This window comes from Quercus robur, chromosome 4 (assembly GCF_932294415.1).
Source record: "Quercus robur chromosome 4, dhQueRobu3.1, whole genome shotgun sequence".
Lineage (NCBI taxonomy): Eukaryota > Viridiplantae > Streptophyta > Magnoliopsida > Fagales > Fagaceae > Quercus > Quercus robur.
In genome coordinates this window covers 73,928,524-73,952,247 of record NC_065537.1, presented here as the reverse complement: position 1 = coordinate 73,952,247, position 23,724 = coordinate 73,928,524, and the positions used below count along the sequence as shown (strand labels likewise).

At 34.4% G+C, this 23,724-nt stretch overlaps 2 protein-coding genes and 2 long non-coding RNA genes across 34 annotated transcripts; all 4 read right to left on the bottom strand.

Moving 5' to 3' along the window:
• Nucleotides 1–321: 321 nt before the first annotated feature.
• LOC126723682 (putative disease resistance protein At3g14460) lies at nucleotides 322–10,682 on the bottom strand. 31 transcript variants are annotated; one of them, XM_050427377.1, is made up of 16 exons: nucleotides 8,604–10,682; nucleotides 7,678–8,075; nucleotides 6,389–6,426; nucleotides 5,999–6,305; nucleotides 5,595–5,910; nucleotides 5,349–5,421; nucleotides 5,088–5,202; nucleotides 4,703–4,971; nucleotides 3,443–4,121; nucleotides 3,189–3,329; nucleotides 2,964–3,061; nucleotides 2,393–2,456; nucleotides 1,780–2,146; nucleotides 1,606–1,696; nucleotides 791–1,156; nucleotides 322–684 (listed from the first exon to the last, which is right to left on the bottom strand). In XM_050427377.1, the coding sequence occupies exon 1, from the start codon at nucleotides 10,641–10,643 to the stop codon at nucleotides 8,634–8,636; it is 2,010 nt and encodes a 669-aa protein (XP_050283334.1). In that variant the 5' UTR covers nucleotides 10,644–10,682; the 3' UTR covers nucleotides 322–684; nucleotides 791–1,156; nucleotides 1,606–1,696; nucleotides 1,780–2,146; nucleotides 2,393–2,456; nucleotides 2,964–3,061; nucleotides 3,189–3,329; nucleotides 3,443–4,121; nucleotides 4,703–4,971; nucleotides 5,088–5,202; nucleotides 5,349–5,421; nucleotides 5,595–5,910; nucleotides 5,999–6,305; nucleotides 6,389–6,426; nucleotides 7,678–8,075; nucleotides 8,604–8,633. The 31 variants fall into 31 exon arrangements, with proteins under 31 accessions (XP_050283334.1, XP_050283332.1, XP_050283318.1 ...); XM_050427375.1 differs by having other exon boundaries at nucleotides 5,999–6,426; XM_050427361.1 differs by lacking the exon at nucleotides 6,389–6,426 and having other exon boundaries at nucleotides 5,334–5,421; nucleotides 5,999–6,388.
• Nucleotides 10,664–12,518, bottom strand: LOC126723685 (putative disease resistance RPP13-like protein 1). Its single transcript, XM_050427387.1, has one exon. It carries the CDS (start codon nucleotides 12,347–12,349, stop codon nucleotides 10,688–10,690), a length of 1,662 nt encoding a protein of 553 aa, XP_050283344.1. The 5' UTR covers nucleotides 12,350–12,518; the 3' UTR covers nucleotides 10,664–10,687.
• Nucleotides 12,519–15,969: 3,451 nt separating this feature from the next.
• LOC126724548 (uncharacterized) lies at nucleotides 15,970–20,371 on the bottom strand. The gene is made up of 3 exons (XR_007655029.1): nucleotides 20,275–20,371; nucleotides 18,329–18,408; nucleotides 15,970–16,163 (listed from the first exon to the last, which is right to left on the bottom strand). It is a non-coding gene; the product is annotated as an uncharacterized LOC126724548 (long non-coding RNA).
• Nucleotides 20,372–22,255: 1,884 nt separating this feature from the next.
• LOC126724547 (uncharacterized) lies at nucleotides 22,256–23,553 on the bottom strand. The gene is made up of 5 exons (XR_007655028.1): nucleotides 23,334–23,553; nucleotides 23,143–23,201; nucleotides 23,001–23,067; nucleotides 22,842–22,891; nucleotides 22,256–22,543 (listed from the first exon to the last, which is right to left on the bottom strand). It is a non-coding gene; the product is annotated as an uncharacterized LOC126724547 (long non-coding RNA).
• Nucleotides 23,554–23,724: the final 171 nt, after the last annotated feature.

The following is a 23,724-nucleotide window of genomic DNA, read 5'->3' as shown; positions in this document are numbered from 1 at the left end:
AACTGCTTGAAGGCCCATTAAAAGGTTAACCTTTTCTCTTTTCCAATTGGGACAAGTATAGTAGCTTTGGCTAAATCCAAAGATGAGGAAAGAATAGTTTGGAATTCTTACAAGAGATTGAAGTTCTTCAAAAAGACTACTTAACATTCTTATATTTGATCTGTTGTTTACTCTCCAAAAAAAAAAAATCTTATATTTGAGAATAAAGACCCAAATATCTCTCACTTGCAACATAAATTGTATAACTCATACAACATTGTCGTATCTATTTGCGTAAAATAAAGTACTTTGATCTCATTATGAGCTCTAAAACACATAGTATTGAAATTCAATTCACTAAGCAAATTGGCACTTCTCTATAGCAGTGACATCAATAGTATTTTTAAATCTAGAACTTGTATTAATTTTGAAGGAAACATTAGGCATTCCTATGCTTTATTAAAAACTAAAAGAAGCCTATGAAGCTAACTTACAAGACGACTGCCAATCATCATAGATGAGCACAATATAGATACCATATGGAACTTAATTAGTACTAGAAATAAGCTGAATACATGATAGCATCAAGGGATATTTTTTAAAGAAGCCATATCAACCCATGCGAGTAAATTGGATCATGTGGAGCAATTGCCTAGTATACTGTTGTTAGAAACCGCAAATGTGTTCCACATTTTTGTTTGAAACCTGTGAAAGAGTTTGCAAATATTTTAAAAATAATCATTAGTCGGAAGTCAGAATCTTATACCAAGAAACATAAATTAATTGAACAAAGCTGACAACCACAAAACACCTTTTTGTTGGGGGAAAACCTATTAGTCTGGTACTGATATGGGAGAGCCTCAAGATTGACTTTAATCCTTCAAGGAACAAGACTTGAGCAATTTTGTGCTAGTAGCCAGATTTTCCATCTTTCTCTATTTCAAGCACCATGGCATCGGCATAGGACAATATAAAGTTCTTGACGTACAAAAGGGAATTGGGAAGCTTCTACTAGTGAGGGCAGCAACAATATGCCTTCGGAGCCATCTGGAGTGGAAGAGAAAAACCAAAAATAGCTCTCTGTCCCCAGGAGATGACTTCACATCTTCACGTCCACCACCAATTTCAAAATGTCAAATAAAGTCTTTGCAAGCCCATCACAGTCAAATTGTTGCATCTGGTGATATAAACTGGATTTAAAACTAGGTATATGAAATATACAATTTTCCCCTCCCTATATGGTAAATGGAATGCATAAGTTTTTGCTTGTTATAAATACACCCTGGATGATGGAGTTTTAAATTCAAACATTATTGTAATCAACAAGAGATGATTAGATCCAATGGAGCATAATATCCCAGAAATGGCTAGTAAATGTTTCCACCAACAAAGGATGTACATGTACTATTCTTCTCTATTTCTGTAATAATGACAATCAGCTCAATGGTTTAAAATATATGAGATAATGCCATTTAGTTCCAAATCCATTTAGAATGGATTTTGATCTTGGCCTTGACAATGTGTTGTACAGAAAGAATTGAAAGGATAGGTTATGGTTAGGAATATGTTTAATGAGTACCAACAAAATAGAGAATTGATGCTGATCCATGTCATTTTGGCATGTACCTGGCCGTAAAATGAAATTCTGTATTTGATAAACAACTTGGTTGTGCAACAGCAATATACTCCATGCACGTAGTGGGTCTGCAAAACCAAACTAAGCATCCACAACTAAGAAGAATCCAAGAATTAAAGAAATGTGAAGCAATTGTTAAATACATGACAACAATCAAAGCATACTCTATTCAATTGTGTAGGGTTAGTTGGCCATAGCCGATTGTGTAACATTCAATTGATGTCGCCAGCCTACAGTTTTGTGAATGTCAAGAGCTATTGGAGATAGGGTTAGCTGGCCATAGCTCTCAATATCGATCGCGTCATTGTCTCTGATAATGTGTAAGTGGTCTTGCAACAACTTTTCAACCCCTCTTTCCAAACGACTGATGAGACTAACATATGCACTCCGGAGGTCCTGGTTGATGAGGTCCTGAATCTTATGTTTAAGGTAATAGCAATCATAAGTCCAATGTCCCCTTCCTTGCATATGGTATTCACATTGAGCATTCGGATCATACCATGTCGATAATGAGTCCTGTTGGGATCAAATCTGGGTGTTTTAAGATAATAAGAGACTAACATTAGTAACTTAGCTAGCAAAGCGAATTTCTTTCATAGAAGTTTCTATTAATGTTTCGTATGCTGTGAATCAATAAATAATATATTTGTTTTTCAATATAGAGGCTAAGATTTTAAGCTATTTTGGCTAAAGTTCCCTTATGTTACGGAGATGGGGTTCATGATTCTCATTGTTGGAAAAAAAAAGAGAGGAAAGAAGTGAGTTGGAGTAACTAACAATAACATCATTGTCCAAAGCCCCAATTTGTTAAGGAAACTTGCATCAGAATCTGACCACAGTTCTGCAGCATATCAACAATAAACACCAAGGTCAGTGGCCATAGGTGAAAATAATGAGAATACAATCGAGTAAATCTGTGAAATATTCAATACAAAATGACAAAATATGTATATTTTGGTCATGTAGCTCCCAAATAGATTTATATCTCTATTAGAGTATTAGCTAATTTATTCTTCCAAATACTCCCCCTTTGAATCACCATGTCAGTGGCAAAACTCAAACTATATTAAACAGATCATGGCGACAAGCCCTATATGAGCAACATTCTGAGAAGTTTCTCAATTTTCACATTATTGTGATCAATGATAATTAGCAATGACTTATGGTAATTATGAATATCATAGTCAAAAGCCCCAAAGTTGTTGAGAGAACTTTTATCAGGATCTACCAAAGATATTATAAATGCACAACTCCCATAACAACTCCCATCCTTTCCATCATAACACACCCCCCAAAAATAAAATGAATGAAACTTGGAAGTGCAATGATGTAGGAATAGATGGAGTACCTGGTTGGCTTTGGAGTGCTGCCACTGTTAATACTCTAACAATACTTTTTCTCCTGAATTTCCTAACCTCACTTCTCTCACTAAGCAAACAAGAAGTCCTACAAAATATAAATGGAAATCAACACCTATGTGCAATAGGAACAACAGTATAATTGCAGAAAAGTCCCTTGATATTTCACACAGAAAATAATCAAGTTGTAGACATTTCAAGATCATGATTCATACTTGATTGGCTTGAAGGACTTGTTCTTTTAATCACATTTCAGTGCTAAAAATGAGGACCACCTGTGGTCATTCTTGCCATTGCTATTGGGAGTCTTGTCTGGAAAAAAAAAGTAAACACAAGCCCTCAGGGCCAACCTGCAACTTCATCAAATACAGACGCTTAGGAAACTTCTGTGTAGAAATATTGAAAGAAGAATGAGGTGGTGCAGCTAATTGCAGAAATATTGATGGGAAGATGAGGTTAAAATACTTACAAGAAGTATTGGGTGAGGTCCGTGTGGAGGGAGGTTGGGTAGGTTGGTTGCAGTCACCCCGGAATTTAAAAACAAGGTAATAATTTTCAAAATCACAAACTGAAATCTCATTCGGCTATTTACATCATATCGTTGTTTGAAAAACATGTAGAATAGTGCAGCACCACTTGAAAATAAATTAAGAAAGAAAAGTAAAGAAAATAATAACAATCAAAGCGGATTTAGAATTGTCTTTCATTCCAAGGCATAACTTGTATCCATGCACTTAATATTCGTCGAAGTTCGCTCCCAAAAATATAGCCATCCCTACCTCCTCATGCATATCTTGTGAACATTTTAAAATTTGAATAGAAATTGCTGGTAGTGAGCTAATAAATCCATAAAATTCACCAAAAAACCAAGGATTATCTATGGTCAATCAAATGCTTAATTCAGTAGTAGCGAAAAATGAAAGTCAGAACATACTATTAATCGTTTGAAATTCCCAGGGTGCCAAGTTAAAAAGTTCCACCTAAACTATATTTTGTGAAGGGTGTCAATCTGTACGGGTGCCAAGTTAAATACTTGTCTACACTTTGTCTGCCACAATCATTGTTTCATCCCTAAATAACGAACAAGCTTATTCTGCAATGGACCACATTAATGCCTCTTCCTAGGACTGATCAATAAAATGTTATTTCTGCAAAAGAAAAAGAAAATAAATAACAATCATGGTTTTATCGTTCACTAACAAATTATATCAAATAAATAAAAAACCAATAAATGCATCAAATCATTTAATCAGTATCTAGCTGTCCCATGTTACATCATTCCATAGCTTTTCCAGTGAATAAGGAAGATGAAAGCTGAACTTTTTTTTTTTTTTTTTGGGTTCTATTGTGATATTTGAAATTTTGATTGGAATTAAGGTTTAGTTGACTTGTGTACCAAGAAAAAAAGAAAAAAAGAAAAAAATTCAACGCCAGGGAACATTCTAGTGAATCTATAAGAAATGTAGGACAAGAAATGAGTTGAGAATAAATATTGGCCTGACTAAAAATGAAAGGGATAAATGCATAATTAAATAATTAAAACCAAGGAAATAGAATTTTTTTTTTAATACACAATAATCTTCTTGTTATTTCATAAATGAACAGATTATTGGGAGAGAGAAATTCTCTCTCAAAAAACATGTTTTTACTGCTTCTTGAAGCACTTTTGAGTTGTGGTACCAAATCAATACGACAATTTGCTGGTTTATGTACAACAAGAAGTACGTACCAAACTGTAATATTATGTTGCTGCATGTGAATGAAGAAAACAGGTGATGAGGACTTTGTCTACAGTTTCGGTTTCATATGATCACCATTGATTAATATGATGGGGGAGTGAACATTCTTAGGCATTCATTTCCCCTCTTCTCATCACAACACTGTTCCTTCAACAAAGGAGACTACTCATCAATCCTCAGTGAGGCAGCCCATCTCTTCGGTTAACATGTACTTGAGCTCAAGGCAGAAAGTGATTGTTGCACCATTCCTCAGCCAATCCTTTATTAAGTGAAAATTTTTTCAGATATATTTATCAAAAAATAAACATACAAATAAATATAAATGTAACCGAACTAAAATGGGTAGAGTACGAGCACAACACTACAACACATTACCTGACTATAAAACAGGGGTGTGGATCACATTGTGATTTTAGCTCATGTAATTACTTCATCATCCATACCATATGTATGCAAGGATGTGAGCAATCTTGCACCAATCTTTTTACTTCTTTGGCATCATTTCATTTATGAACATTGAAGGACATACAAGTACAAAGACAACAAATTAATTCACTAAATATATAATTGGCCCTAAAACACACAAACAAACAAACGTGATAGTGAAATCAATCTACTCACAGCTTTTACACTTACCGATAACTCTTCCATGTCTTCTCAGCAGATTCCAGCTACATTCTCAGAGAGTTCATAGAAGATAGAAAAAGAGCTAGTTCAGTGAAACCATAAAGGATCAAATGATCTGGTTATGAAAACAGCTCACAATCCTTAGACAAGGAACAAAATTACTACAAGTAAGCAGAATATTTAGTACCATTGGAAAAGTACTCAAACAAAAGTGCAAATTTAGGAATATTTCAGAAGACATTTGAGTAAACTCACATGAAAAATGAGGAAGTTCTAAAGGCATCATGAATTTGTGGCCACAATTGATATCTATAAATTCATAAAAGATTTGTTTTCAGTCAAATCGAGGAGCTGAAATTGGAGCTATGAGGCATCATTCTTTATTTCACTACATTACACCTACAGATATACAGTCAAAACATGAAGTAAACAGAACATGCTAGCAGGACATATCATTGCAGCTCATTGGATGTAATTTCGCCATCTGGAAGTTTTGGATTGCAGGAGGTTTACTTGGTTTTGTATACTATTGTCTGAGGCCTCAACATTCGCACATTTTGTGTCTGAAAACCTGCAGAAGAATTGATAAAGATTTAAAAATCATTTATGATTACAGGTCCAAAGTTTATTACCAACAAACACAAATCAATTAAACAAACCTAAGAACCACAGAGCATCTCTATCTTTAAAAAGCATATTAATAATTGCTGGTAATGACATGAGTGTGCTGATCGGACTTGATTTGTCATGTAAAAGCACCTTCCCAGACTTAGATCAGTTCTCTCCCTCTGCCTCTGACACCATTGTCTCTACAAGAGTGGTCATGTGCTGAGCCTTTTGAGCTGTCTTAAGTTTGAAAGAGAACAAAGAACCAAAAGCAGCAACCTGTCCTTTGGAGAGGACTTTAACATCTTCCCGTTCACCAAAACTTCCCAAAACTCAAAAAGAGAGAGTCTAAGCAAGTCCCTGTCCAGACATGAGCAGTGAGTTTCAACTGCTATTAGCAGGTATTGAAGCAGCACTAGCTTTGAACTGCCCCAGTGTCTTACCTGAGATTAAATAGCATGCCATATTGCCTATCAGCAAACTGAATTAGAAAATAGGCAAATTGATTGTTCTTGGTGTAAGGTTGAATTTATTCAACCATCTAATTGGCTTTATTCCGTGCCAAATTTGCTTGTATTTCAGCATTTAGTAACCCTGTATTTAGGTGGGTTTGTTGTAAGGGTAGTGAGTGAGATAGAGTGAAGTTTGCTCAAGAGTGTGCAAGAAAACAGAGACTCGCGACTTGGGCTCGCGGGTGACTCGCAGCTGCAAGCCGTCAGACGCAGCACACGTGCCAAGCATGCCGGAAGGTGAACAGTCATACTAGCTGGAGCACTACAGGACAAAACAGGACAACTGGCCATACGGTTATCTCGCGACTGGATCTCGCGACTTAGTCAAGTCACAAGGTCAAGCCGTGAGCCATCCCTGTTTTGTAAAGCCTGACGTTTCACATTCCTCTCCCACTCCAATATAAATACCCCTTTTACCCACAAATGTAAGAGAGCTTCCAGAGAGATTTTTGAGAGAGAAACCCTAAAGAAAAACAAGATTGATTCACCAACAATCTATACATTAGAGTCTTTTCAAATTCCTCAACTCTCTTCCTCTCCATTGTCAAATCCTTGAGAGGCATCTTACCAAACCTTGTTCTCACCATTTTCATTACTGTGAGAGAGCTGTTTGGATTTCTGGGAAGCAGTTAGGAAGGAACCAATTTTTATTGGTTGATGCTACGGTCTAGTAGCGGAATCCGGGAAGTTAGAAAAGAAAAAGGTTCGGCGCAACCTCGTTGGAGCAAGAAGCTTGGAGGGCTTAGGTGCACTGGGTAGATTAGGCTTGGAGGGTCTATTGCTGTCCATGTATCCCAACTATATTTTCTAGTGGATTGTTTATCGCTTGGAGGGCAAAGAGGTTTTACGCCGAGGGCTTCGGTTTTCTCTTCGATAACACATCGCGTGTTGTCTTTGTGTTTGCATCTTCCTTCCTCTTTATCTTTGCCTTTTTATTATTTGCTGTGAGTTGTGATTTTAATTTAGTTTAGATAGTTTTACCAATTCCATATTATAGTTTATGTTAATTTTCCGCACACTATTTGTTTGACATAATGCCTGAATTGATTAAGTTGTAATTTGGGGGTCTAAACTTTCAAGGGTGTTTATACACATATTTGAACTTTCACTTGGGTAACCAATGATCCAGAGCATATTAGCAAACCATCTAATTTGTGTATCTAGTTCAGAAATTTGAAATCAGGCAAACACAAATTAAGCTAATTTTATTTTTCTAGTACCTGTAGAAGCCTCCAAGGTGAATCAGGCCAGCAAATGGGATCAGCAACCTGAACAGAAGAAATGGTTCCCATGAACCAACATATCCGTGATGAATCCTCGGTTTCAAAAGGCATCTTGAACCTCATTCCCGAACACCACCGGATCTGAAATGCTGCTTTAACCATCGCAGCCTTCACACAAAACTCCGGCGTGCTGGCACGAGGATAGTAAACAACCTCAAATGGCTGTCCATTAGCAGCAAGTGTTGCTGCTTCAATAACCGATTCAGCCCTCACTTTCCCTCTCCCCATCACACCACCATTTCCATTCCCTTTCCCAATTGAGCTCCCATTACCCCCATTTCTCATTAATTTGTTCTCATCATCTCTCAAAAAAGCCGAAACAACTGAAAATGACACTGCAATAGAAAAGGCAACTGAATGAGAATCTCTTAGTTCATAAGAATTTAATTGTAGCAAGACCCAAAATATTTAACAGCATCTCTTTCACAAGTGTACCAAAAATATTTACATTACTACAGTGGTTTACTTCGATATTTATTAAACAAATTAAAAGAATTCTGAGCTTCATTCTAAATATTTTGAAATTTATCTATAATTCAAAAAAATAAAAATAAAAAAGAAGACTGTGGAATCATGATGATTGGGCCATGTGATACCTTTATAAACATTAAAAACGTATTAAACACAATATGAATAAATTTAAGAAATATGTTGTATGAGTATGAGGTTTAAATTTATGTTGCCCAAATCAAATACAAGTTTAATTTTGATAGAGGCTAGCTAGTCATTCCCATTTAAAAAATGATATTTTTGGAATACGAAAATAACAAAGAGAACTGCAACACTGGCTGCGATGGTTCGTGAGAATAAACAAAATTCAGAATTAAACAGAGAAAAGTACAAATTAGTGCAGAAACAAATACCTGGGCAGTAGTTCTTCTGGACTCATTAGCTTATGTGATGACTTCATTGTCAATCATTATGATGGGTATATGAGAAATTTTGCGCCATTCTTTTCCATTCTTTCTCCGATACCGCTTTTTTAGCAAAGTGCAATCCCAAATATCTAGAAATGAAAGGGAGGCGGGAAAGCCCTCTTCTGGTAAGCGCTGGAGGTTATTGCAGCACCAAATCTCCAACTGTTTAAGCAAGGTAAGGTGTTGAAACCCCCTACCATTGAGTGATGTCAGATGTGGAAATGTAATGCTGAGGCGGATAAGAGAAGGGGGCAACAACGCCTCCTCCGGAAAGGAACCCACTTCTCTGGCGTAATACCGAATAATAATTTCTCTGAGAGAGTGAAGACTCTGTAAACCCCACTCCATGCGTCTGAGAAAGAGTTTGTCGCAGAGACCGATTTGAAGTATTTGTAAATTGGAGGGCAAACCCCCTTCAGGAAATGATTCCAGTTCTGGACAGTCCCTCAACTCCAAATATAGAAGAGATGGGAGGAGGGTGTGCATACCTTCAGCAAGTGACTTTAACTTTTCACAGTGAGAAATAGAAATCTCTGTCAAATTTGGGGCGCACAATCCCCCGCTGGGAAAGGATACAAAATTAGGGCACTCATAGATGGTCAATTTAGTGAGAGAAGTTAGATCCAAGAGAGATTTATCTGATGCCGAAAGAGATTCAAGATTATCAGAATTCGAAATTTCGATAGATTTGAGTTTTGGGAAAAACTCTAATGGTAAAGACCAAAGTGAACCAGGACCTTTATTTACCTTCAAGCTCTCAATTGATGGATAGTAATGACTCCCAGGCAACTGAAGTACTCCATTGATATGAAGTGTTTTTAAAGTAGTGTGTAGACCACCCTCAAGGAGAGTCACGTGGCATCCTCCAATTCCAAGACTTTGTAGCTTAGGTGATAATTCCTTCAACACCACCTCATCACAATTCGTCAAGGCCAATTCATGGAGAGCCGAAGGACTAGGAAGTGAAGCAACAAGTTGGGGGCAATCTTCAATTTCAATTACACTTAAAGAAGGAAGTAAACTGGGCAGATTTCCTGTAAGCTTGGGACATTCGATAATGCGAAGCTCTCGGAGGGTTGGGAAAACTCCGCCTTCATCTTCACCTTCAAATATAAACCATTCCTTCCACCCTAGCATCCTTCTAAATGTTAATTTTTCTAGGGATTTGAATGGCTTATTAGTTGCACAAGAGCCATCCCCGTAGAACTCACTATCCACACATGATACTCCATTCAAACCTTCAATTGAGAGTTCCTTAAGGGCAGTTAACTGCCCAAGTGGAGGCAAGGAGGAACAGTATCTACAATCTTTAAGCTTTAGGGACACCATATTAGAGAATGAACATGCTCCTAACCAACTTGGATATTCTGCACCATAATAAAATATGATGGAGAGAGATTTCAAGTTCGTATGAGGACACAACTGCTCAAGCACATCTCTTTCACGTTCTGAATCATAGTTCTCATGATCTCTTTCCCATTTCAACTCCAACTCTGACAAGCCCTTCTTATCCTTCAAATTAACCTCCTTTGCATCTCTTGTTTGATAAACGTTTTCCAATTTTGATATACACAACGATCCAGAAAGATGTGGAAGCTCTCCCAACTCTTTAATGTTACTCCCACTACGTTCTCCTTTTCCCACATAAAAAGTACTTAAATTTTGGAGACTTCTCAATTTACCCATGTGTATTGGCATCCCTTTCAAATCGGTCCCTCTTATATCTAGGTGACGTAAGTTTACAAGTCTTCCCATGTTGGTTGGCAACTCTTTGAGGCAATAACAATTCCTCAATAACAAGGTTTGCAGATTATACAAACCACACACAGAATCAGGCAAGCCTTTGATTTCGGTGCCATTAAGATTCAAATAGCGAAGATGTTTCAAATTTCCAACAGAATCAGGTAACACAGCTAATAATCCATAGAGACACAATGATAATGCTCGTAAACACTTAAATGTGCACAACAAATTGTTTACCTCCATTGTTGATATATTATTATATCGAAACTTTGACGTAGATGACAATTTTAGTCCCAAGAAGGTTCGTAAATTCTTGGCTTCATAAGACACCTCAAATTTCTTAGGGACATCAAATTTAGTTGGAAAATATGACAAATGACGCATTTTTTTGTAATTTCACATGAATTATCAATCTCCAGCCTAAAACAAAATTCTCCAAATATAAATTTTGCTAAGTCATTAAAAAGGTCATGCATTATGAAACATGGTTCATCATTATTTGATCGTTGAAAAAATGACCTCGATATTAGCTCATTAAAGTATTGTTCACCTATTTCTTCCATACTTTCATTTCCCTTGGGTTTCAACAATAAATCTTCTGCCATCCATAACAAGACTAACTCCTCCTTTGAAAATTCATAATCCTTTGGAAAGATTGAGCAATAAGTAAAGCATCGTTTCAAATGTGATGGGAGATAGTTGTAGCTCAATCTTAGAGCTGGAAGGATAGAACTTTCACCTTCTGGTAGATCCCATATATCACTCTCCAAAATATGATTCCACCCTCTTAGGTCTTGTTTAGACTGCAACATACCCCCAAGTGCTTTTGCAGCTAAAGGCAAGCCTTTACACTTGCGAACAATTTCTCTACCAATTTGTTCTATATCTGAATTTTCACTCAATTTTCCATTTTTAAATGCATGCTTTGCAAATAGCAACCAACATTCTTCTTCAGACAATTGCATTAGATGATGAATTGAAATTGGGTGCACAATTGACGCAACAATTTCACTACGTGTTGTAATAATGATTTTGATCTCTTTTGCCTCACATCTAAACATCGTAAGGAACTCATCCCAAGCAATATAACTCTCATTCCAAACATCATCTAAAACAAGGAGAAACCTCTTTCCCTTTAAGCTCTCTCTTATTCTAATTTGTAACAAATTCAAGCTATGAATGTCACAGTTAGGCAGAGAGAGCTCTTCAAAAATAGTTTTTGCTATTCTAAAACTATCAAATGTGTCTGAAACACAAACCCATGCTTTGAGATCAAAATTCTCCTTTACTCGGTTGTCATTATATACAAGCCGAGCAAGGGTTGTTTTACCAACCCCACCCATGCCCACTATAGGAACAACACATATCTCATCACCATTTGCATTATCTAATTGCAACTTCTTAAATATCTCCTCCTTATCTATATCTCTACCATACACACCATATTCTTCAGGACAAGAAGTTGTTAATTGTCGTGGTGGTAATGGTACTCCACCGGCAACCTCTTTCAGATTATGGACATTCTTTTGTTCTATGATTATTTGTAATATACTTAGAATGTTTTTTAGCTTTGACTGTATCTTTTTGTCAAATGAATTAACAGAAGTAGAGACGAAGCGCCATACCTTCCTGGTGCGAGTTTGAAATTCAGCTTCTGACTTGGATCGTAAGGCTTCAGTGGCAATCTCATCCAGAAGGTCATCTGCAACATAAACAACATCTTTAAGCTCGTCCAGCCAATTTTTCACAGCTGGGTTTGTAAATTGCTTCTCCTCTGCATCAATGAGCACTGATTCAGCAGATAATAGCATAACCTTCAACTTTCGTAGCAATTCATCGTCAAGTTTCCTTCTCTTGAAGTAGTCTATGACCTCAGGAGAGGCCAATCTACCAAGTGCCACCTTAATGATTGAAGTGGCAAGTGCTTGTCCCAGGAAGACTTCAGCCATGGTCTCTTGTTGGAAGAAGGAAATAAAAAAGCGAAAGAGAATTAAGTGATTGCAATTTAGGCAAAAACCAGAAGTGAATGGTTTAATGAATAAGTCATTTTCCTTGTTTTTAGGTTAGGTTCATACCGTCTTGGTTGCAGTTGCACATTGTACATGCTAGGATTATTTTTTGAGCTTAGATGAATTGACACGCTTAAAGATGATGAACAATATATTTTATAAACTAGTTGTGGCAGTTGGAGGTCGGTCCAATGCAACTACGACAGCTCAAGGGTATAGCTATTGGATATTAAAAAAGACAGATAATTTACTACTCGCCTACATTATTGAATCTAATTTATTTTTATAAATTCATTGAAAATGATCTGCAAAGAAAGCTAATGGCCAAAAAGAAATTAATTATTTCTCTAGGTGAACCTTTTCTGACGTCGCCTCTCACTGGCTAAGGATGGTTAACAATTTAACAGATAACAGCATAACCTTCAAGTTTTGTAGCAATTCATCGTGGAGCTTGAAATAGAAATTATACAACATGGATGTTACAAATTCATTAAACAATTTTATGAGTACTAATTCAATACTTCCAAGACTCCAACTAACTAGTGGACAACCCAAACGCACTGGAATTAAAATTTAACAAGATATGATTTTTTTTTTTTTTTTTTTTTTTGGGGTTAAAGTAATTAACAAAATGTCCACGTGGTCATTTTTGGCCCAATATTATAAAAGTGATTGAAGTCTAACATAAGACTCAATTGTCTTTTTTCTTTTTTTTCTTTTTTTTTTTTTTTGAGAAGGCAATTGTCTTATTTGAAATACAAAAAGTTAAGGGATGTATGTAATAATGATCCATACCATGGGGAGTCTTCACATTGTTTTAACATAGAGGTATACCATAAATTCAATGACAGAGACTCTAATTAAAAAGTTTTAGGATACTGAAAGTAGCAAGGTCATTTGTTCTCCATTGCAAAGACCCTCAAGGCATATTTGCTTGAGAAGAATTTTAAATATTTTAAACTCTTAATCAATCTAATTATAAATTCAAGATTAATTTTGAATATGATGTAGTTTAGGTGGTAAGGAGAGGAGAGGGGTGGGGAGGATAATGGTTACCCCATTCCCTTGTTTAAATATTTTAAAATTTTAGTATGGAAAAGAGGAATAATTATTCATTTACTTTATTTGCATGTTTTGGGAAACTGTGATATAAATTGACAATTATGCATATTTTTAAGGTTTTTTTTTTTTTTTTTTTTTTTTTTTTTTTTTTTTGTATTGTATTGATAATTTGATTGTTGCAATGACGGTGGAATTGAACAGGTATGAGGTCTGTCCAATGTAACTAGAACACCGCAAGGTGATAGATATTGGATATTAAAAAAGAAAAAAAAAAAGAAAATTTAACTACTTGCTTAGATTATTGAATCTAATTTATTTTGTAAATTCATTGAAAATGATCTGCAAAGAAAGCGAATGGCAAAAATGAAAGTCTATATAATTGCAAGTGGATGCTCGTTCTAACCCACTTCATGACTCAAACTAATCCATTCCTCACTGGCAAAGAATGATTAACAATTTAACATAATTTGAATTAAGTATAAACTAGATAGTGAGGGCAGTTGGCTAAGGATGATTTACAAACGAACAAAGTTTCTCTCCAAACTAGTTTGGAGAGAAACCCTACAAACTCATCATATATATTTATATTGAGTGTGAATTTTGAAAATCTAACCGTTAGATTGCTTGTTCTTATTACATCCTTAATGCTTACAAAATTTCAAGAAAATCAAAGATCAACTACTATGTCATCAATAAATGTTATAATTTCAAGTTTTTGTAATCTAAAGTTGTATATAAAAAATAAGTTAATTGATCAAATAGTAAATAATATCCGATTTGAACAAAATTTGATATGCATGTTAAGAACATAAGGAACATGAAATTCAACGGTTAGATTTTCAAAAATCACACTTAAAAAAGAAATATATGAGAAGTTTGAAGAGTTTCTCTCCAAACTAGTTTGGAGAGAAACTTTGTTCTTTACAATATATGTATTAAGTATAAACTAGTGACGGTAGGAGTCTAAATCTTCTGTCCCATTTTTCCTGCTCCACTTTATACTCCACTAATAAAAACATGCCACGTGTTCATCTAATTAATTAAATACTACTATTAATTAATAATGGTAGTATTAATAAGTCAATAATGATAGTATTTAATTAATTAGGTGAACACGTGACATGTTTTTATTGGTGGAGTATAAAGTTGAGCAGAAAAAGTGGGATAAGTTGGCTAAGGATGATTTACAATATATGTATTAAGTATAAACTAGTGACGGTAGGAGTCTAAATCTTCTGTCCCATTTTTCCTGCTCCACTTTATACTCCACCAATAAAAACATGCCACGTGTTCACCTAATTAATTAAATATTACTATTAATTAATAATGTTAGTATTAATAAGTCAATAATGATAGTATTTAATTAATTAGGTGAACACGTGACATGTTTTTATTGGTGGAGTATAAAGTCGAGCAGAAAAAGTGGGATAGAAGATTTGGACTTTGTTTGAGCAGAATGATATTTAATTGCCAGTGGATGCTAATTTAGTAACTTCAAGACTTAAATTTATCCATGGCATCTATGGTTCCAGGTTCAAACCTCCATTTTTTTTTTTTTTTTGTAATTACCAAATTGTTCGTATTGATTCAGTCCTTTTAAATTTGATGAATTTCTAGAGATACACCATTTTGCATACATTTTGCCACAACTTACTTAGTTATTAACTAGCTAGTAATTGGATTGCTTCACTTGCACATGGGTTCACAACTTAAAGCACTCTAATCCTCAATTGACACAAAAAAAAAAAAAAAAAAAAAAAAAAGTTGTGGCAAAGTGTCCCTAGACTTTTTGTTTCTAATGGATGCGTGTCTGTGCTTGGATGATTCTTTGGTAAATTGTACTCAACAAATAAACTACAAGCAATAGAAATAAACTCATCCAACTTTGATATTTGAGTGGTTGGTGTTAGTCAAACAATTATATCCCTGGGTTAGCATTGGGGCGGGGCATCTTTTTCTTTAATGTCTGTAACTTAGATGATAGAAAGATCATAATCAACAAGTTTTTTTTTTTGGTTGAAAGGATCATAATAAAAAAATAGAATGGATGGTGCTTTACTCAAACCATTATTTCCTTGGGGTTACAATTTGGGGTATCTTTTTTTGTAATGTTTGTATAACTTTTTCTATGGAAGGAGCATCGAAGTTTACTTCCCAAAAGTAAAAATTAAAAAATCGAGTGGAAGTTGTTTGCTAAGGTTGTTCCTGAAAAAGAAGAAGAAAGGGTAACCATATGACTAATTGATTAATTACACGTAAATTTGTTTTTCATTTTAATAGCTAACTAGTTGCTAACCCGTGCGATGCACGGGTAAGATACTTTGAAATATCTATTTAAATACATTGTATTCTCAAAGCTTTTCAAAAGAATATGCATGTTAACAACTTCTATCCTTTTCAGCTTCATTACAACTCATGTTGGAGAGAGAGAGATTGTACCTATCAAAGTATCTGTTCAAACTCCTCTATTAAAAATATTTATCCATTGGATTCATAATAATGCCACAAACCCTACACAATAAACCATATGCTCCAACCCTTTGATTACAGTGATCCTTTAATGAACACTGCTTTTGCCATTAAAGGATCATTCAAATTAAATTTCTTTGTCCAAGCTTTAACATAAGACTACATTTCATCTCGAGCTACTACCCCCAGAATTGAAGCACCTCGACATTTAAACTTGATGAGTCTGTAAACCAAAACATTTATGGGTCTGTTTGGATATAACTTATTTTGCTAAAACTGAAAACTGAAAACTAAAAACATTGTAGCAAAATAATTTTTAAATGTGTAAATAGTATTGTGGGACCCATTTTTAATAAAAAAGTGACTGAAAAGTGGAATTTGTGGGTCCGTGAACAGTACATCCGTGCACTGTTCACGGTTGACTTGGTCAAATAGTGCGGCTGGAACCAAAAAATAAAAAAAAAGGTCAGAAAATGCAAACGCAGCCACTTATAATTCGAATCCAAACTCCTTCTATGTCATATTGCTATGTTGCACATATATATTTTTAATTACAAATTATCCTTGCACAAAAAGATCATTACCAGTACTTAATCTTAGCATGATTCTCCATGTAATATAGCAAAGAAACCATTGGTAGATTATCCAGTCATCTCCAACTATCTTATGGGTCTGTGCATTTATATTATAAATCATTTAACTTGCCTTTATGTTGTAAACTTGTAGTTGCTTCTTTTTGCAAATTATGCAAGAATAAATATTACAATTATCTACTTCCTAGAATGTTCTTTTTAGATCAACCACACCATGGGTCTCAAAGAAGGTCGTATCCTTGACAAATGAAAACAATAACTTGGTAAATGCCCTCATCTCTTATAAACTAATTTTCATTATTGCAGTCTAAACATACATTAACAGCCAAGATAAACAGTAAAGCAAATGAGAAACTAATAAACTACTTAAAAAACTTCTAGCTTAGTTGAGTATTCTCTGCACTTAATTTTGTGTTATTTCCCATCTCCAAGTCATCCAAAGAACCTGTCCCATTAGTGAATAATTCTTCCATTACTTATAAAAATTGTTTAAAGAAGAAGAGAAAGAACTAAATTATACTACTAACATGCTATTAAGTCAACAAAATTTTTAAGGGTACCACATAGTTCAACTCCTTCCACATCATGGATTAATTTGATAACATTATATAAAGAAATTATGAACAAAGCATGAATGTAATGATTGATTGATGTGCACCAAATCATACCCAACATATAAAATGGAAATTTATATTTATATTTCTACCGTATTAAAATCTACTTACAAATCACTCTAAGAAAATTCCTTTATTCATGTCAAAGATTTTATAAACAATTTGCAACTATGATACCTCATATTTCTAACCAACTAATTTGTAAAGTTAATTTTTATCAACTGAATATGTCCATTGCATTCATAGCTGTGACTAAGAAATAGGAAGTACTAAATAGTTGAACCCATTTCTCTGCAATCTCTCTGTTTTCCCTATATCCATCTGACTTCTACACGGTATTTTATTTATTTATTTATTATTATTTTTTTTATAAATAACGATATTTCATAAAACAAAAGCCCCAGGTACATCAGGAGTGTACATGGAAAGATTTACATCAAGATCAAAAATTACAATGATCAAGCATAACAAAAAGATTAGAGCAAGAAAAAGAAGAGAAAGCAGAACACCAAGCAAACAAAGAGTGGAGGAGGAGAGATTTAATCTCAAGAGTTGACCGTTCTATTCCCTTAAAGCATAAACCTCTCAAGAGATTAATCTGACTTCTACATAGTAATCTACACATAAACCTCTCGTAAATTAATTGATTTACCTAATAAAGCTGGAGGTTCTGAGATTAGTCCATAGAGATCCTAATTTTTGAAAGGTATTAGAAATAATGCATTGAGATACGGAAAACAAAAGGCACAATATTATAGAAAGTAAATTGACTTTCCTCACTATAGTGAAAAAAGCAACCCATGCTCCAAAATAACGTTGAAGCACCCTAGCCAGTAATTTTCCTTCAGATTAAAGTTCAACTTTGACAATTTGCAATCTACACAACAGAACCAAATAAAAAAAAAAAAAGAACAAAGGACCATTAAATAGTAAATAATCAAGTTGTGTCTCTCTTCAATAACTACTTAAAACCTAAAAAATGGAACGTTAAGGAAAAATCTTAAAGCTACAAACTTACCCTTATTGTATGGTCCATAAAAAAAGGAAGAGGTTTTTCCCCCTCATTTTTCAGACAGTTTGTCATAATTTTTTAGTGGTGTATTGGCCAAGTCCAATGCAACCTCCATATACAATTCAAAGAAAAAAAAAATAAAGGCAAGAGAGATAGAGAAAGGGAGTACCTTCAATGGCTTTCAAATTTGGTAGTTATTCATCAATGCCACCACCTTTTCTTGTGATTTGGTATTGTTGCCCTCAGTTCCTACAAATAAAATCAACTGCACTCAATTTGCATAGAGTAAGAAATGCAAAATATTAAGTACTCTAAATGGTACAATGGATTTTGCACAATGACCTTGCCTAATCATATCAAAATATGTCCAAAGGATCTAAAAGCCAAGAGAAAGAGAAAGTACTCAAATTAAAAACTTTCACCCTTGACCATAACACTACTTGCTTTGTAAATCAATTTGCTGTATTGAAATGAAAATATTAAATTAACGCGTGTGATGCTCTCAACATAGCTGTGGCAGCCATCCACAATCTTTGGCAAGGAATTAATTCAGTATGGACTATAATAAGAGAACCATAACTATCTTTAACAATAATGCCCAAACCTGCATAATTGGTGGCTTTTTGAAAAAGGTAAGTGCCATATTCATTTTGAGATGAGGAGAAATAGATGGCTACCATTGCCATGTTTTAGGAGCTGCAGTTATGGGCTAACATTGCAAAACCTAAATAGCTAATGGTCCTAGATTGAAATTTTCATATAAAAAATCCAAATTGCATAGAAAAGTTCCTAATTTTTGCAATTGAAAATAACCCCCCTCCCCCCCACCCAAAAAAAAAAAATGATTAACTGCAATCGAGAAATTCAAACTTATAATTTGCTTGGCTAACATGTTCAGAAAGTGACCAAGTCCTTTGCATTGAAATAGCATCCATGAGGTTTAGAACAAACCACCATCTAAAATCTCACTTGCAATGTTATATTAAGTAGCAAATGAAGGACTCATGAAAAAAAAAATGATTTGTTAATTTGATGGACCCAACTTACCAAAGTCGGCAATTGAATTCCCCATGAAAACTTGTTAGGCCTAACCTTTCAAAAGCCAATCAACATGGAACAATTTGCACTAATGGTTGAATTTATGGAAAATAATGGTTCTGGGGAATTAAGATGTGAAAGACCCAAGATGAAATGATTTATCATGTAACTAAAAAGGTTTCAAAGATTGATAAGTTTGAAGAGGACATTACCTGTACTTTAAGAATTGGAGGTAGAATATGCACAACCATACCAGATGGTGGATTTGATTTTAAGGCATGCAAGTGCTTTGTGGTCAACTTCACATCCAATTTCTATTACAAATCTCAACCACGTCTTACATGAAATTCACCTGAACAAAAAGCAGCCAAAACATTTACAAATTCCTATAAAGTATATGCACCCTAAAAACCATAAATAAGAAGCTAATCAACACTGGAACCCTTCACTTACTAACCCAACAACTTTTGAGTGTAAATATGCTTTATTAACAGAAAATTTAAAAAAAAAAAATCCCAAAGCCAAAGTTTACCTGTAAAAAACAGTAAAAACTATTCAAACGAAACCCAAATAACTCAATATAACAAAGTTTTCAACCTTTTGAGGGAGAGAAAGTACCAATTAGATAGCAAGGACCCAAGGCCACACACAAACCCAATTGGCAAACACAAATTGAATATACCAATATGAATATATATGTAGAGCTTACATAGGTCAATCTCACATACATATACTTGAATAAAACCACAACATTAAAAAGAAAACCAAATTTCCAAAGAACTAATATTGATATCACAATCAACAACAAAATTTAAAAGAAATATGTAAATAGCATTGCACGTGCATAAGCAATTGGGTTCCACACATCCAATCCAAAGTTCAGTTTAAGCATTTCTTCAAACACTTGTGCGTCATTAAGAAACCAAAGAAAAAAAAAAGAATTCCAAAAATTGAGAAACTAAATAAAATAAAAATATGCCAGAATTGAAAACCCAAAAGGATTAAAAAATGAAACGTGGATGTTCCAATACCAAACAGAGAGAGGGAGAAAGATTAGGTATTGTTTTCATGATGTACCTTTCTCCATATTCATCTAGCCAATCTGATTGCTAGATGACGTTATTGAAGCTCTTGGTGATGAGCTCTTCAATTGTGTAGTCATGGCACTGCAAGGTTGAAAGATAAGTAGAATTTGAAAAATAAAAAACAAAACTAAAAGATACGTGGAGACCGTAAAAATTTCACCTTGCGTTAAATACCCTACCTTTGGTTTTTTTGAAACGACAGCAACTGAAAGGACTTGAACATCGGAAGGAAGGAAGAACCGTGAGAGCCCTGGCATTATGAATCTGAAGTCTGAACTGTGAAGATTTAAAACTGTCTTTGGAAGAGAGAGAGACTGCCGTTAGCAAGCTTGAAACCGTGAAACAGGGGTAAAGCAAAAGATGGGGAGACAGAAAGGGTTTTTTGCCGTTAAAAATTAAAGACTATTCCGCTGGGTTTGGGCTTTATGGTGGACAACATATAGGTTTGGGCTTCATGCTGGTCATCATTAATGTGAGATACAAGTCTATAATTAAAGCTATAAAGATTGGGCTTTATGGTGGAGATAAAGTTGGAGATCATTTTTCTTTTATTAGTATTTTAAAATTTAGGAAATGCATTTTAAATTATAAGAGAAATTCAGGAAACATATTGGTAATGACATGGCTGCTGATGTGGCTCAATGAGAGGGTAGCAACATTAAATGCTACGTCTCAGCTTTTAGTATTATATAGATATAGATGTGACATTATTATTTAAGGTTTTTGTATTTGGATTAATGACTTGTTATACTTTAAATTATTGATTATCAAGGTTTTTTCATGGTTTCTGTTTCTTCCGGTCTTGGAATCTTGTTTTTTCTATGGGATTAGGGTAGTTTATGAACCCACCGGAATAAGAAAATTTCTAAGGGGAGAAAATTTACCAACAGGGAGAAGCTTTTAAAGTGAGATAAACCGAGAGATCGACATGACACTGGGGTGATATTTTGAGAGACATTAGTGGGACGTGGGTTACAGGTTTTGCTTGAGCTATTTAAAAGACACTGCTAGTATGATGGCTAAAATTTGGGTTCTTATTAGACATGGTCTCAATAAATCAAATTAGACATGGTTTCTACCAACTACTACAAAGTCAATGAAAAAAGGAATTTATCGAGTTAAAAGAGTTTATTGGCAGATATAAGTAGATATATAGTCCTTGTTTTTAGGTTAGGTTCATACCCTTTTGCAAATGGGACATTATTGCACGCTTTTTTTTTTTTTTTTATAATTTTTTTCGGGAGTTTTAACTTATGATGTCCGCTAGCTCTTGATAATAGCTATTTATTATCAGACCAAGACATCAGTCGGTTTTTTGTGTAAGCAGGGATTGAACCCCATATCTCTTATACAACCATCAGAGATTTTACTAATTGAGTTAACTGGAACTCACCATTATTGCTAACTTTGGTTGTACATGCTAGGATTATTTTTTAAGCTTAGATGAATTGACACGCTTAAAGATGATGAACAATATATTTTAAAACTAGTAATTAATGGCTGTTGGAGGTCTGTCCAATGCAACTAGGACACCTCAAAGTGATAGTTATTGTATATTAAAAAAACAGATAATTTAATTACTTGCTTACAAGCTTGAATCTAATTTATTTATAGACTGATTGAAAATGATCTGCAAAGAAAGCGAATGGCAAAAATGAAAGTATATATAATTGCAAGAGGATGCTCATTCCAACCAATTCACGACGACTCAAACTAATCCATTCCTCACTGACAAAGAATGATTAACAATGTTTATCAAAAAGAATGATTAAGAATTTAACATAATTTGTATAAGTATAAACTAGTGCGGGCGGTTGGAGGTATGATAAATCATTTGAAGTCATCATCATCATCCTAACCCCCCTCTACTTCATTGAAGTAGCTGTTGGAGCAGAAATGATATTTAATTGCTAGTGGATGCTAATTCAGTAACTTCAAAACCAGTAAAACATTTCAAGACCTAAATTTATCCATGACATTTAGGGTTCTAACTTCCTTTCTATTTGTAATTACTTAGAGCTCAATAGTGTAAAACACTATAACTTGTTTAGACCCTCAATTTTAAACATCCAACAAAATTGCTTTTACTCTACTTATCTAAGTGTAAAATAAGAGTAAATGAAACACAATAAACCAAAACAACACTCTTGTGCATAATCAAATACAATAAACCGTAAATGTAAAGCACAAAGAATAAAGGAAGAGATATGCAAACACAAGATGTGGAAATGAGCTTCCAGAGAGTCATAGCCAAACCGAACCTGAGATGTAAGATAAAAGGAACAAATAGATACACACATGAGAATAAAAACCTATCTGATCATAATTTTGGTATTCTCAAGGACAATGTGATGCCATAGACGACAAAAGAAGTATGATAACAACGTTGTAACGAAATGAATTGAACTGCAGCCATATGAACTAGAGCTAGGAACATATAAAGCTACAAAATTTACATGATACAAGTCCAAATTAATAGCATTGAAAACAACATATATATACATATTTGAAAAATAAGGAATTGCATAGCATAGCACATTTGATTTGATTAGGACTTACTCTCGCACCGGCTCTTGTGAAGGCTGCGAGAGACAATCATGGTTCTCCCCCTGATGCAACAAGAACAAAAATTTGTGTTAAAGAGTGAGACAAAAGTATTAAACTGCACAAGCAGTAGAGTTTTGGTGCACATCAAAGATTAGAGCTTTAGCAGGATACCTGTAATGCTTCCTTCATAGCCATATCCACTAATTCTCCTTCACTCAAAATTTTAAGCTCATCAACCCTACGTTAATTAGTTAATTAACTAAATAACAAGGAATTAAGTATTAGATAGAGGGGGAAAAAAGAAAGAACATACGAAATATCTTCATCAAGTGGTTGAGATGAATCCGAAGTACATAGTTCTGCCTCTAGATTCTGCATAGATGAGATACATAACCAGTCAACAAAAAAAAATTTATAAAAATAAATAAATAAATAAAAATGATTGCTTTATTAATTTTGGAGTGAGGAGAGAGAGAGAGAGAGAGAGAGAGAGAGAGAGAGTACCTGAAGTTGAAGGAGAAGAGAAGACTCGAATTTGCGGGTTCTCTACAATTTTTCAACTCGCATAACATATTTTGTTTATGTAACCCAAATTTCTTGTTTTTTAAGGAATGCCCACTAGTAAAAAAATTCAAGGCTTTATATAATCTCTAGGTTGAATTAGCTTAGAATAGCTAATGTGGGTATCCAGAGTTCTTCGAGACTACTTCTTTCTTTCTTTTTTTTTTTTCTTTTTCTTTTTTTTTTTTAATTTTGAATTTATTGAAATGTGCACGCAATTACGCGCAAACCACGTTGGTGGTCTAGGGAAGTGAAACCTAAAGCAAGTTGGTGTCTAATGTTTATGTGTACTGTGGGAAGTATAATCAAGTTGGAGTGAGCCTCTTCGTCATAA